At 39.0% G+C, this 14,258-nt stretch overlaps 1 protein-coding gene across 1 annotated transcript; it reads left to right on the top strand.

Annotated features, from left to right (window-relative positions):
* The first annotated feature begins 11,528 nt into the window (after positions 1–11,528).
* Positions 11,529–12,121, top strand: LOC142178011 (uncharacterized). Its single transcript, XM_075247325.1, has 2 exons — positions 11,529–11,771; positions 11,879–12,121. Exons 1-2 carry the CDS (start codon positions 11,529–11,531, stop codon positions 12,119–12,121), a joined length of 486 nt encoding a protein of 161 aa, XP_075103426.1.
* Positions 12,122–14,258: the final 2,137 nt, after the last annotated feature.

Genomic DNA, 14,258 nt, shown 5'->3' with positions numbered 1-14,258 from the left:
CGATTCCACCCGTTTTGTCAATTCCTTAAGCATTTTTATTATTTCAGGGCTAGCCCCGGCTTCAGCTTCGACTTCAGCTTCACCCGGCCTTTCAAGGTTCGTTCATTTCTTCGGGTATTCTCCCGGGATGGTTCGGGCTCAACTCTGATGGGAGCGCAGCTTTGGTTTTTGTAACTGGGCTATCGCCATATGTTGAGCTTGTAACATTTCGATGATCACTCGCAAATTAATCCCATCACCTTCACCGTCGTGCGTACCCCTAGCTACCGACCTGGCTCCTCCACGAACGTTGTTCTCTGGGTCGGTAGGCAAGTTAGCGTCGATAGCTACGTGGGAGTTGGCATCGATTGGATCTGGACCGGACTCCGTTGGGGTCAGCAGGGGGAACCTCGTTGCTGGGCACTATATTGGTGTTCTCACCATGGTGGCCAGACTCAGCATCAACGTTCAAGTAAGCAGATTGTATATTTGACATTCTTGAGTTTTACCTGAAATTACAATTTCAAAGAACAAGCGTAAAGCAGAGTATGTTATGGGAATTTGTATCAAATTGCCACTATTATCCTTAGTCCCACGGTGGGCGCCAAATTGTTTACCCTAAAAACGGATAATAATTGAATTTATATGTGATTTTAAGGATATGTGGATTAATTCAATACAAATGATTAATGGCGTTAGATTAAGCAGATAAAAGACATGATAAATTGCCAAACCGAATAATGAGAGTGATCCCGGACTCAGTAACAGCTTAACAATGTACTTGCCCTCGGTCCCAAGCTCACACTAATGAAGAACTGATGAACAAAAGTAAGAACTTTATATTACACTTTGAATAACAGAGAGAATAACTGTGTATTGCCTTGGTATTTGTGTTACAATGTGTTATGAATAATAAGTTTTTCCCTTTATATAGTAGGGGAATTTTACCCTAAGTACAATTCTAAGAAAGATAAAAAAATTCCCCGATTCGCAAATCACTTATTTTCTGCCGATATGGGCCGAGATTCACGTCGTGATATCTGGTTGGGCACGGATATTACGGCCCTTCGTTAATCATGTGCAGTCGTTCTATAATGTTCTCCGAAGTCTCGAGGCTCGAACCAGACCCGGAGAACGGGGTTCCGATACCCCCGAGGGCGGGTGTCTCATTCGAACCCCGATACGAGAGGCTCTCCGCTCAGATTTCAATTCCTTATGGTCATGTTCCTGTTCCGTTTGTCTTACCGAAAAACCGAGATGTTAAACGGGCTCGATTTTACCCGTATACACATACATTACTTACAATGAGAATAAGTAGTATGATCATATTGAACTCTATACTCTCTTTTTTTCAACTTTAAAAAAAAAGAGATAATTAATTTGGTCGAACACTTCTTACAAAACAAAAAGAAATAAATGATAGATCACGAAGTAAAATGACAAATTTATAATTAAACAGATAAAAATACTAAAAAATTAAGGCTCTAATCTCTTGATGAATACCTTTTCACCAACAGAGATAATGTCTTCCATAAGGATTAGGACAACGAATAGTTATACTCATATTTTAAAACTAGCAATACATAAACGGCAAGACGCCATCCACATTACTATAGACACCAATGATATCAATTTCTTCTGTAATCTCCGTAATTTCAATTTCTCTCCAACTCTTATTCTTCCAATCATAAAATAAAATCTATTTTGGTTTGCGCTCGAAGTTAACTATGAACACGATCTCACCATCAGGAGTATAACTACAAAAAACGCAAGATATTCTGTCTCCAAATACATCTGGGGAAAGGCGATAGTATTCGTCACCCATTCTTCACTACTTTCAGAACTCCCTAAAATCCACAAATCCATATCTCCCATTTAGATTTGAGATATTTTCGAGATTGTAACTCCATCACTTGAAATCGAATATAATATTTGTCGCTATATTTCTTGTCTTGATTATTATTCTTTATGAACGAAATTTAGTTGTTACAAATTTTGGCATGCCTAGTGGGACCGTCTCTACCTCTCATCTCTTCCCCACTCTCAACTTTCAAGATCACTAAGATGACTTCAAAGAAGATCGACGCAAAAGTTGTTGACTCCAAGTTTTCTTCTTACGTTGAAAGTATCATGAACGCTACTATGGGGAGTCTTGGGCCAATCACCCGAAGCAAAGCGAGCGTCTTGGGACAAAAGTACTCCAAGTATCGTCTGCACCAATGCATGTTTTGAGGTTCATCATCCGGAGAAGAAAGGTCCTCTACTAGCAAATCAGAAAGAGGAGATAATATTGCAGAAGTTGTGGAGAAAGATCTTGCTCAGCTTACTTTATACAATACCAAGAGTCAGCTTATCCAACCTGATGATGAAGTTTTAAGTCTTGGATCTATGCCAATCTCGCCACATGACATGTTCCAAACTGAGTTCAATCCATGGGAAGATCTCGGTTACTCTTCATTATCTGCAATAATCATGGAGGCAATGATGACTAATACTTCAACAATGGAGGAGCAACTCGCAAATCTAACAAAGGCGATTGAGGGTTTAACAAAGCATGCTCAAGATCAAGATGTCTGTATCATAAAATTGCCAGGCATAGTAGAAAGCATGATGGATGAATCAAGTCATGAACCTAGAAAGCTCCCAGAAGTCCATGAGAAGGCTAATCCTCCAACAAAACAAGCTTCATCTGCCAAAGAATTTCATGTCTCCGTTGAAGGATCAATTCCCATTGAACAATTGAAGGTATTCATCATGGGAACTATCAAGGACAAGTATGAGGTCACCGCAAAGTCTTATATAACATACACAAAGTCGTATACTACAAGAATCGATAGCTTGAAGATGCATGTCGGTTATCAACCTCCCAAATTTTAGCAGTTCGATTGTAAAGGAAATCTAAAGCAACATGTGACACACGTTGTTGAGACATGCAACAATGTAGGGACTTATGGAGATTACCTTGTCAAGCAGTTCGTCCTCTCACTAAAGGGGATTGCTTTTTATTGGTACACTGATATGGAGGCTGGATCTTTTGATAGTTGGGACCAACTGGAGCAAGAATTCCTCAACCGCTTTTACAGCACAAGACGTACTATGAGCATGATAGAACTTACGAACACTCGCCAACGGAAAGCATGATGGATGAATTAAGTCATGAACCTAGAAAGCTCCCAGAAGTCCATGAGAAGGCTAATCCTCCAACAAAACAAGCTTCATCTGCCAAAGAATTTCATGTCTCCGTTGAAGGATCAATTCCCATTGAACAATTGAAGGCATTCATCATGGGAACTATCAAGGACAAGTATGAGGTCACCGCAAAGTCTTATCTAACATACACAAAATACAAGAATCGATAGCTTGAAGATGCATGTCGGTTATCAACCTCCCAAATTTTAGCAGTTCGATTGTAAAGGAAATCCAAAGCAACATGTGACACACGTTGTTGAGACATGCAACAATGTAGGGACTTATGGAGATTACCTTGTCAAGCAGTTCATCCTCTCACTAAAGGGGATTGCTTTTGATTGGTACACTGATATGGAGGCTGGATCTTTTGATAGTTGGGACCAACTGGAGCAAGAATTCCTCAACCGCTTTTACAGCACAAGACGTACTATGAGCATAATGGAACTTACGAACACTCGCCAACGGAAAGATGAACCAGGTATCGACTTTATCAATCGATGGAGGAATGCAAGCCTCAACTGCAAAGATAGGCTAAGTAAAGCTTCTGGCATATAGATGTACATCCAAGGAATGCATTGGGGATTTCGTTACATCTTGCAAGGAATTAAGCCTAGAATATTTGAAGAACTTGCCACCCGTGCTCATGATATGGAGTTGAGCATGGATTTTGCGGGAAATGAAGGGTTTCCCATCTAAGAACCTCGCAAGGGAAGAGATAAGCAAGAGGTCAAGAAATAGAGCAAGTTCATACCAAAGAATGAAAGCAAAGAATCAATGAACGTCAATGCCTCTCCTGTGAAGTTTTCTACCAAGGTGAGCAAGAAACAGAGTATGAAAACAACTCTCTCTCAAGAAAATGTAAATCAGAAGTTGACTCTCAAAGAGATGCAAGAAAAGGAGTACTCATTTCTAGACTCCGACGTGCCTGCGATATTTGAAGAACTCCTCGAGCTAAAGCTTATTGAGATGCCAGAGATGAAGCGGCCAGATGAAGCTGGAAAAAGTAATGACCTGAATTACTGCAAATACCATCGGCTTGTAGGTCACCCTCTTGAGAAGTGCTTTGTCTTCAAGGACAAAGTTATGGATTTGGCTCGTCAAAAGAAGATCGAGCTTTAATACGAAAAGGCGAGCAAAAACCATGTGTCTATTGCCTTTGGCTCATTCTATCCAATTGAGATATGCATATGTGAAGGGAATAAAGATGAAGAATTATTGGAGGATGACAAAGTCCGAATTGATCAACACGATGAAGAAGGTTGGACCCTGGTGACTCATCGAAGATGCCGTAAATTAAGTTCGCAAAAAGGATCAACGAAGCAGCCTATGAGGAATAAGATGGTGAGAAGACCGAAGAAGCAACAATTGGTTAAGATCCCAAAGAAGGTGAAGATAGAGACACATGTCACGACCCGAAATTCCCACCTTCGGGACCGTGATAGCGCCTAATATTTCACTTGCTAGGCAAGCCAACGTCAGAATAATATTAGCCATTTTAAAATAATTTTAAGTTAATTAATATCAAAGAAATAAATTGAAATAGAGTGAATAATCCATAATAATAGCGATGTCTAAATACCATCCCAGAACTGGAGTCATAAGTGCAAGAACTTCCAAAATAATACAAATAAGGATCTGAATAAAAATAAAGTTGTCTGAGAGAAAGCATACACCTAAGATAAAGTAGAAGGAAACTTCAGAGCTGCAAACTTCGTGTAACTATACCTCAAGTCTCCTCTGATAGCTGAATCCGAGCAAATCTACCGTACGCCCCTGGGACCAACTCCAGTATCTGCACAAGAAGTGAAGAGTGTAGTATGAGTACAACTGACCCCATGTACTCTGTAAGTGCCGAGTCTAACCTCGACGAAGTAGTGACGATGCTGAGACAGGTCGCTTACATTAACATGTACACAATAAAAATAATAATAATAATAATAACAGGAATAGAGGTAAAACCATTAAATCATATCAATAACTGAAGTCAATTCAGCAGTCATATCCAATTATTTTCTTTTATCATTCCGTTGCGGCGTGCAACCCGTTCCCAAAATATAATCTTTCAATTAATTTTCGTTGCGCCGTGCAGCCTGATCCAACAATATAATCTTCCAATTAAATTCTGTTGCGACATGCAACCCGCTCCAACAATATAAACTTAAAATATAATCTGTTGTAGCATGCAACCTGATCTAACAATATAATTTAACAACACTTAAATGTAAAACCACTCCAATAAATACCACATTTAATAAGAAATTATTAGGCAACAAGGCATACAATAATTATGATTTATTTAGAAAATAAGTAATGACAAGTAGCAATTAATTATGGAAATCAAGGAGAAAATAGATAATTTAATATTTAATATGCTAAATGTCAAGTAGCAATTAAGACACATAAGTCAAATAAACATGTAGCAATTATAGCATGAATTCAAGACATAATATTGGACAAGGAATATGAGAGAAATAATTAATATAATAATTAATTCATGATTAAATATAATTTATGATTTTCAGATAAATATGCAAACAACCAATTTGATGACATATAGGCACTCGTCACCTTGCCTATACGTCGTTAAACATGAAATTCACGTAACAAATAATTCAAGAATTCTATTCCCTCAAGTCAAGGTTAACCACGACACTTACCTCACTTCGCAATTTCAAGTAATCACTCGACCATAGCTTTTCCTTTCGAATTAGTCTCCAAACCAATCAAACCTATCAAATTATTGGCCAACAATTCAATTGGAGCTTTAGAAATTATTCATAATTCGAAAGAGACTTAATTTAAGTCATTTTATTTGGAAAGTCAACCAAAGGTCAATGTGGGGGCCACTTTTCGAAACCCAACGAAAAATAACGGAATTCGGACACCCGTTCCGATACGAGTTCAACCATACTAAACTTATCGAATATTGACATCGGATTATCTTTCAGATCCTAAATTTTCGTTTTATAAAATTTCTAAAATTTTCTCCAAATTTCCATCTCAAAATACTAATTAAATGATGAAAACAATGATATATCCATGTATATTAACCAAATCCGAGCTAGAATCATTTACCCCGATGAAATTTTTGAAAAATCCACGAACAATCGCCACAAACCGAGCTCACAAAATCCAAAAATAAAAAATGAGATGAAACCCTCTTTTATATGGTACCAATATGATCTCCCAATGTGCTGACCGCACATTTTTTGTGCGGTCCGCACATTTAAGGTCTCTGCGGCCGCAACCCAAATTGTGCGATCGCAGTCCAGCAGTGACTGCACTACCATGCTTCAGTAAATTGACCATATATTTCGGTACAAATGTCCAATTGATGAACGATTTATTTTTTCGAAAACTAGACTCAAAGGGATACAACTTTTATTTTTCGATCATCTCCAAATTCCTTATATATCGAAAGATATAAGCTTCCGAAGTCAGACTAACGAACCTGTAGATACTCCTTTTTTCGGCCGCAAGAGGATTTCTGCGGTCCGCAATTTTCCTCTAAGGTCCACACATGAGGCTTTGCCTCAGCACTCCAAAATGTGCCCCCCCCCCCCAAACAGTGTGTTGAAATGCCCAAACTCGTTCAAAACTCATCCCGAAACATAGCCGAGGCCCCCGAGACCTCAACCAAATACACCAACAAGTCCTAAAATATCATACGGACTTAGTTGAGGCCTCAAATCACATCAAACAATGCTAAAAATACGAATCATACCCCAATCCAAGCCTAATGAAACTAAAAATTTCTAACTTCTACATTCAATGCTGAAACTTATCTAATCAAGTCCGATTGACCTCAAATTTTGCACACAAGTCATAAATAATAATATGGACCTATTCAAATTTCCAGAATCGAATTCCGACCCCGATATCAATAAAAGTCAACTTGTGGTCAAACTTTAAAATCTTTATGCTTTCAAACTTCCAATTTTCAATAAATGGCGATAACTAAAGTTGGGGACCTACAATTTAAATTCCGGGCATACGCCAAAGTCCCAAATTATGATACGGACCTACCGAAAATGTTAAAATACTAATCCGGCTCTATTTGCGCAAAATGTTGACCGAAGTCAACTTAAGTGAGTTTTAAAGCACTATTTCACATTTTAATCTATTTTTCACATAAAAACTTTCCAGAAAAATTTACGGATTGCGCACATATGTCGAGGAATGCTAAATGGTGCTATTCGAGGTCTCAGAGCATAGAATTGAATGTTAAATTTAAATATGACCTATCGGGTCATCACAACACACCATCACCAAAAGCCACGCCACCCTGTGACTTTGGGAGAATTCATGCCGAGTTGGTTTTGCATGAGAATTTCTGACGACGATGACAAGGCCTTGTATTATAATGCTGATAAAGAAGAAAAGAAAAAGAATGAAATCACATCAACACCGTCTCCACACCACCTAATGGTCTTGTTGAGTCCCCCTTCCAAAAAGCAGATGTCTGTAATGCAAAAATCATATTCACTGAAGACGATCTCCTACTTGGTGAGACACCACACAATCGCCCTTTGTTTATGGTGGGTTATGTGCTCAAGCGGAGGATAAACAGAATCATGATAGATGACGGATCTGCAGTTAATATTCTTCCCATTCGCATAATGAAAGAACTTGGCATCTCAACTGAAGAACTTTCTGAAAGCCATTTGATGATTCAAGGATTCAATCAAGGGGGACAAAAGGCCATAGGGCTATCAAACTGGAAATTATTATGGGAGATATGCAATCAAGTGCATGGATGCATGTGATTGATGCAAAGACTTCATATAATTTGTTGCTTGGCAGGTCGTGGATAGACGAGAACAAAGTTGTACAATGAACCTACCAATTTTTGAAGTATAATAAATATGGAGTCGAAAAGAAGATAGTTGCTGACAACAAGTCGTTCGTTGAAGCCGAGGCATACTTCGCTGATGCAAAGTTCTACTTGAAGAACTACATCATAAAGGGAGTAAAAGTTGATGACATCACTGAGGCTAAAGGTGATAATATCGTGTCCAAAAGGGCTAAAGTAGCCTCTATTGAAGATAAAGTTACAACAGAAGCATACCAAGTTTCGGAAGCTCACAAAAAGAATGCTGCCACTGCAGGCAAGAAAATAGATCCTTTATTTCGTTACGTCCTAAAAGTGAAGAAAGATGAAGGAGAATCATCAAGCCTCCAAAAAGATGCACTAAAATAATTAACCCTTCCTATCAAGCAGATTAATACCATAAAGTTGTCTTCTGAGCTACTGGAAAAGTTTGTGGACCCTAACATGCCTCAAAATAAGGCATTCCCCACAAAGCGCACAAATAGAGGTTTTGATCTGAATTCTTACAGGTTGTTCGCAAAGGCTGGATATGATCCTAAGGAACCATCTAAGCTAGGTAGCTCCCACCTGAAGCTACTAGGAAAGCAAACACGATGAAGAATAAGGAGCATGTGGTGAAACATTCATGTGAGGGCCTGGGTGACAAACAACCCCCCCCCCAACCAGTTTGCATCTCCATTAGAAGAGCAAGTAGTAACTATACCATGATGGAAGATGAACCCGCTGATTGTAATAAAAGGCCTTCTGTATTTGATCGACTTGGAGAACCAACTATAAGAACTTCTGTATTTGAGAGGTTGGGGATGTTGAAAAGGAAGAAGAACAAGTCCTAAAGAAATTATAGAAAAATAAGAAGACATGTGCCATATGGAGTCCAAAGTATCTCCAAAGAGTGTCAAAGCATGATCCCTTCCAAAATGAGACGACAATCAGAACTTCTAATTTCATGCGGAGAGGTACTCGAAGTGAAGACTCACACAGTGGTCCACACTAGAGCGTAACGAAGATGAAGAAAGTATAGGATTTTCATATCATATTACTGCGAATGAGGAGCAATACACTTCATTTCTAAGGAAGGTCGACGAAAATTTGGGAGACATGGCGTGGCCATATATCTTTCAATGATGGTGATCCCAAAGAAGACGAAGATGTCAGGGACGCTCCTCCGAAACTAGAAGAAGGAATTAAAATGACAGTTGATGCATTGAAAGAAGTCAATCTTGGCACTGCGGAAGACTCCAGGCCCACCTATGTAAGTTCCCTACTAACCGCAGATGAAGGAAGTATTTATGTGGAGCTACTCAAGGAATATATAGATGTCTTTGCTTGGAACTACAAAGAGATGCCCGGTTTAGATCCTAAAGTAGCAGTTCAACACCTCGCGGTCAAGAAAAGAGCTCGTCCTGTTAAGCAAGCCCAAAGACGCTTCAGGCCAGAATTGATCCCATCTATCGAATCTGAGGTCAATAAGCTCATCGATGTTGGTTTCATGTGGGAGGTTAAATATCCTACATGGATTTCAAGCATTGTTACTGTGAAGAAGAAGAATGGGCAACTTCGAGTTTGTGTCGATTTTAGAGACCTCAATAATGCATGCCCCAAGGACGAATTTTTGCTCCCCATTCTAGAGATTATGATTGATGCCACCACCAGATATGAGACGATGTCTTTCATAGACGGATCATCTGTCTACAATCAAATATGTATGGCACAAAAAGATGAAGAGCTTACTGCATTTCGCACTCCTAAAGGCATTTATTGCTACAAAGTAATGCCTTTCCGTTTGAAGAATGTCGGCACCACATATCAAAGGGCAATGCAAAATAACTTTGATGACATCCTCCACAAGAATGTGGAATGCTATATGGATGATTTAGTGGTGAAATCAAGAAAGGGAGGAGACCACTTGCGAGACTTAAGAACGGTGTTTGAATGACTTCAAAGATATCAACTTAGAATGAACCCGTTGAAATGTGTCTTTGGAGTTACTTCTGGAAAATTCCTTGGCTTCATTGTTCGACATCGAGGGATTGAGATAGATCAAGCCAAAGTTGATACAATCTTGAAGATGCCCGAGCCTAGAAATATATATGAACTGAAAAGTCTACAAGGAAAATTGGTGTATCTTAGAAGATTCATCTCAAATCAAGCAGGGAAGTGCCAACCTTTTAGCCGTCTCATAAAGAAGGGTGTACCTTTTGAATAGGAGCAAGCTTGTAGCAACGCATTCCAAAGCATCGAATCCTACTTGATGAAATCTCCGGTTCTGGTAGCCCCTATACCAGGAAAGCCATTGATTCTTTATATTGCGGCCCAAGAAAGGTCAGTTGGAGCCCTTTTGGCCCAAGAAAATAGTGAAAGTAAAGAAAATTTCCTCTACTACTTGAGTAGGATGATGACCCCAAATGAGTTGAAGTATTCTCCAATCGAAAAGTTATGTTTGGCATTGGTTTTCACAATTTAAAAGCTGAAGCACTACTTTCAAGAACATGTCATCTGTATCATCTCAAGGGAGAACCCGATCAAGTTTGTTATGTCAAAACCCGTCCTTAATGATCGATTAGCAAGGTGGTACCTTCGATTTTAACAATTTGAGATAGTGTACATCCCACAAAAAGCTTTGAAAGGACAAGCTTTGGCAGATTTCTTGGCGGATCATCCAATACCTGATGATTGGGAGTTGATTGATGAAATATCTTATGAGGATGCAATGGTCATCAAAGTGCAACCACCTTGGAAAATGTATTTTGATGGTGTCGTGCATCATGAAGGAGCTGGCGCAAGTGTCGTGTTTGTCACTTTTCAAGGAGAGGTATTACCATATTCCTTCACCTAAACTCAACATTGCTCCAACAACGTTGCAGAATATCAAGCACTCATACTTGGGCTTGAAATGGCCGTTGTTATGAGACAACTCCAATTACATATTTTTGGAGACTCTAGGTTAGTGATCCATAAATTTCTAGGTAGCTACAAGGTCAAAAAGCCATAATTGCGTCCTTATCATGATTATGCGCAGAAATTGATTGGATGGCTTGGCAATGTAACTCTTCAGCATGTGCCAAGGAAGAAAAATAAGAAAGCTGAGGCCTTAGTTGCTCTAGCTTCGACATTGACTCTACCCAGCCAGACACAAATTACTATTTTCCAAAAATAGATAGTACCACCAGATGAGAACGAGGATGAAGAAAGCAAGCTCGAGTACTTGGTAGCTGTCGCTGAAGTTGAGAAGGTTGATTGGCGACAAACCATGATCGACTACTTATGTTATGGGATACTTCCAGAAGATCCAAGGAGAAAGACCGAAATTCATCGGTGTCCCTTCACTTCCTTTACTACAAAGACACTTTGTATCGAAGATCATTTGAGGGAGTTATCTTGCATTGTTTAGGGGAAGATGAAGCAACTTAAGCTATGCAAGAGGCAGACTCTGGAGTTTGTGGATCAGATCAATCTGGGCTGAAGCTCTAGTTCCATATTAAGAGAATGGGTTACTATTGGCCGACAATGGTGAATGATTGCTTAGATTATGCTCGAAGATGCAAGGCTTGCCAGTTTCACGCAAATTTTATACACCAATTCACCTGAAATATTACACCCTATTGTTGTATCTTGGCCATTTGATGCTTGGCGATTAGATGTCATTGGACCACCTCCAAAATCTTCTGGAGGACATCTATACATCTTTGCTGCAACTGATTACTTCTTAGATAGGGCCGAGGCTGTCGCTCTCAAGGAAGTAAAGAAGGAGAATGTTGCAAACTTCATTCGTGTAACATCATATATCGTTTTGGCATTCCTAGATATATAATAACAGATAATGGCAATCCGTTCGATAACAAACTGATAACCAAGATATGTGACCTTTTTGGCTTCAAGCAATGTAATTCATCAATGTATTATGTTGCTGCAAATGAACTAGCCGAAGCATTTAACAAGACACTTTGCAACTTGTTAAAGAAGGTCATCTCCAAGTCTAAAAAAGATTGGCATGACAGAATGAAAGAAGCTTTGTGGGTATATCGGACAACTCATCGCACGCCGACACGAGCAACTCCTTATTCTCTTATTTATGGAGTCGAAGCAGTTCTTCCTCTTGAGCGTCAAATACCATCCTTGTGACTCGTTGACCAAGAAGGTCTTACTGAAGAAGAAAACGCTCGTCTGAGCCTTGAAGAACTAGAGTCCCTTGATGAATAAAGGCTAGAAGCTCAACAAAGTCTTGAATGTTATCAAGCTCATCTTTCTCGTACTTTCAACAAAAAGGTTCGCTTGTGGTCCTTCTAAGTTGGCGATCAAGTTCTTGCAGTAAGAAGACCTATTATCACCTCTCGCAAATTCGGAGGTAAATTCACTTCATAATAGGATGGTCGATATGTTGTGCAAGAAGCTTATTCAAGTGGAGCTTACAAGTTAGTTGATGCAGATGGCATGAGAATTGGCCCTATCAATGGAAAATTTTTGAAGAGGTATTATCCTTGAAGAAGATACGCTCCTTAACGCACAAGCCTAAACTGCATGTTGCTATGCCCATTGCCCACATGAGCCTAAACTAGGAACGGTACCCAAAAAAAAGAGTCCTCTAGGTTAAAAATCTTGAAAGAGGCGGCCTAGGCAAGAGTTAGGACATAAAAAATTCGCTAGGTTGAAAACCTTGAAAGAGGCGGCCTAGGCAACAAAAGAAAGTCCGCTAGGTTGAAAACCTCGAAAGAGGTGGCCTAGGAAAAAGTTAGGACATAAAAATAAAAAAATAAAAAAAACTCACTTATTTTGAACTACGTTATAACTTGGTCCTCTTCACCGAGGTACGTAGGCAGCTTAGAGTTTCATTCTAAGTTCAATCATATGAGTAAAACAAATTACTTATTTTGAACTACGTTATGACTTGATCCTCTTCATTGAGGTATGTAGGCAGCTTAGATTTTCATTCTAAGTTCAGTCGCATAAGCTTTAAAAAACAAATGTGTTTCAACGTGACATGATCATCAAAATTCGTGTTGAGGCATCGTGTTGATTACTCAAATAGGCGTACGTTGCAAAAAGAAAGAAGGTAATTTGTGTCGAGCTAAAATGGACATTTCATTACTTCAATGCTACAAGGATCTGATACATCATTGTCAAGAAAATAAAAGGATGAAATATTCATACTTCGTCCTATATGAAGAATCTAAGTCATAAATGCAATTGACGCGAAGGATTGTTGCTAACTTGTCGTGAATGCCTTTCCAACTTTGCTTCATTTCTTCAAAACATGATGCTACCACAAAAGCCTTGCGTAGTTGAATCCAATGTGAATTGTTCCATCATCATATGACCTAACTGTGGAATTTCTAATTTGGGTTCCGAAAGGTCAAGCAATACATGATCTGGAACTTTGACTAATCTAGAAGGTCTCATGCCTCAAAGACTTCTATATGCATGTGAATATGAAAGTTCACTGCAGTTAAGTCGACTTCGCAAATTTTCTGTTGATAGACCGAAAAGAGTTCTTCGATGCAATTCATAGGTACTTCAGGTCTCTGAGCTTACTTTCTAACGGCGTTAACGAATTGCAATGCCGATACTTCAAGCTCAATATACAATTATTTTTGCCAAAAGAATGTAAATCTAAACGTTCACTGCAGTTAAGTCAAATTCGTGAATTTTCTATTGACAGTCCGATACGAGTTCTGCTATGAAATTTATATGCACTTTAGATCTCCGAGTCTACTTTCTGACACCGCAAACGGATTGTAATTCCGACACTCCTAGATCAAGATACAATTATTTTCGCCAAAGGTATGCAAATCTTAAAGTTCACTGCACTTAAGTCGAATTCACGAATTTTCTGTTAACAGTACGAAAGGAGTTCTGCTATGAAATTTATATGAATTGAAGATCTCCGAGTCTACTTTCTAACAGTACAAACGTATTGTAAGTCCAACACACCTATCTCAAGATACAATGTTTTCCGCCGAAAGTACACAAATCTGAAAGTTCACTGTAGTTAAGTCAACTTCGCGAATTTTCTTTTGATAGCCCGAAAGGAGTTCTGCCATGAAATTCATAGGTAGTGAAAGTATCTAAATTTTCTTTCTTGCGGTGCAAACGGATTGCAATTCTAACACTCCTAGCTCAAGATATGACTTTCTTTAACAAGAGCGCGCGAACCAACAAGGCCAACACACAAGACACGTACTGAAATTTAAGAAAGAAATAACTGGGAGTAACTGAGGGAATCTAAGTCTCAAAGAGAGATATCACATACTAAACATAAAGA

This window comes from Nicotiana tabacum, chromosome 24 (assembly GCF_000715075.1).
Source record: "Nicotiana tabacum cultivar K326 chromosome 24, ASM71507v2, whole genome shotgun sequence".
Classification (NCBI taxonomy): Eukaryota; Viridiplantae; Streptophyta; class Magnoliopsida; order Solanales; family Solanaceae; genus Nicotiana; species Nicotiana tabacum.
The sequence above is the reverse complement of the archived record's forward strand: the minus strand, read 5'-3'. Positions and strand labels throughout refer to the sequence as shown.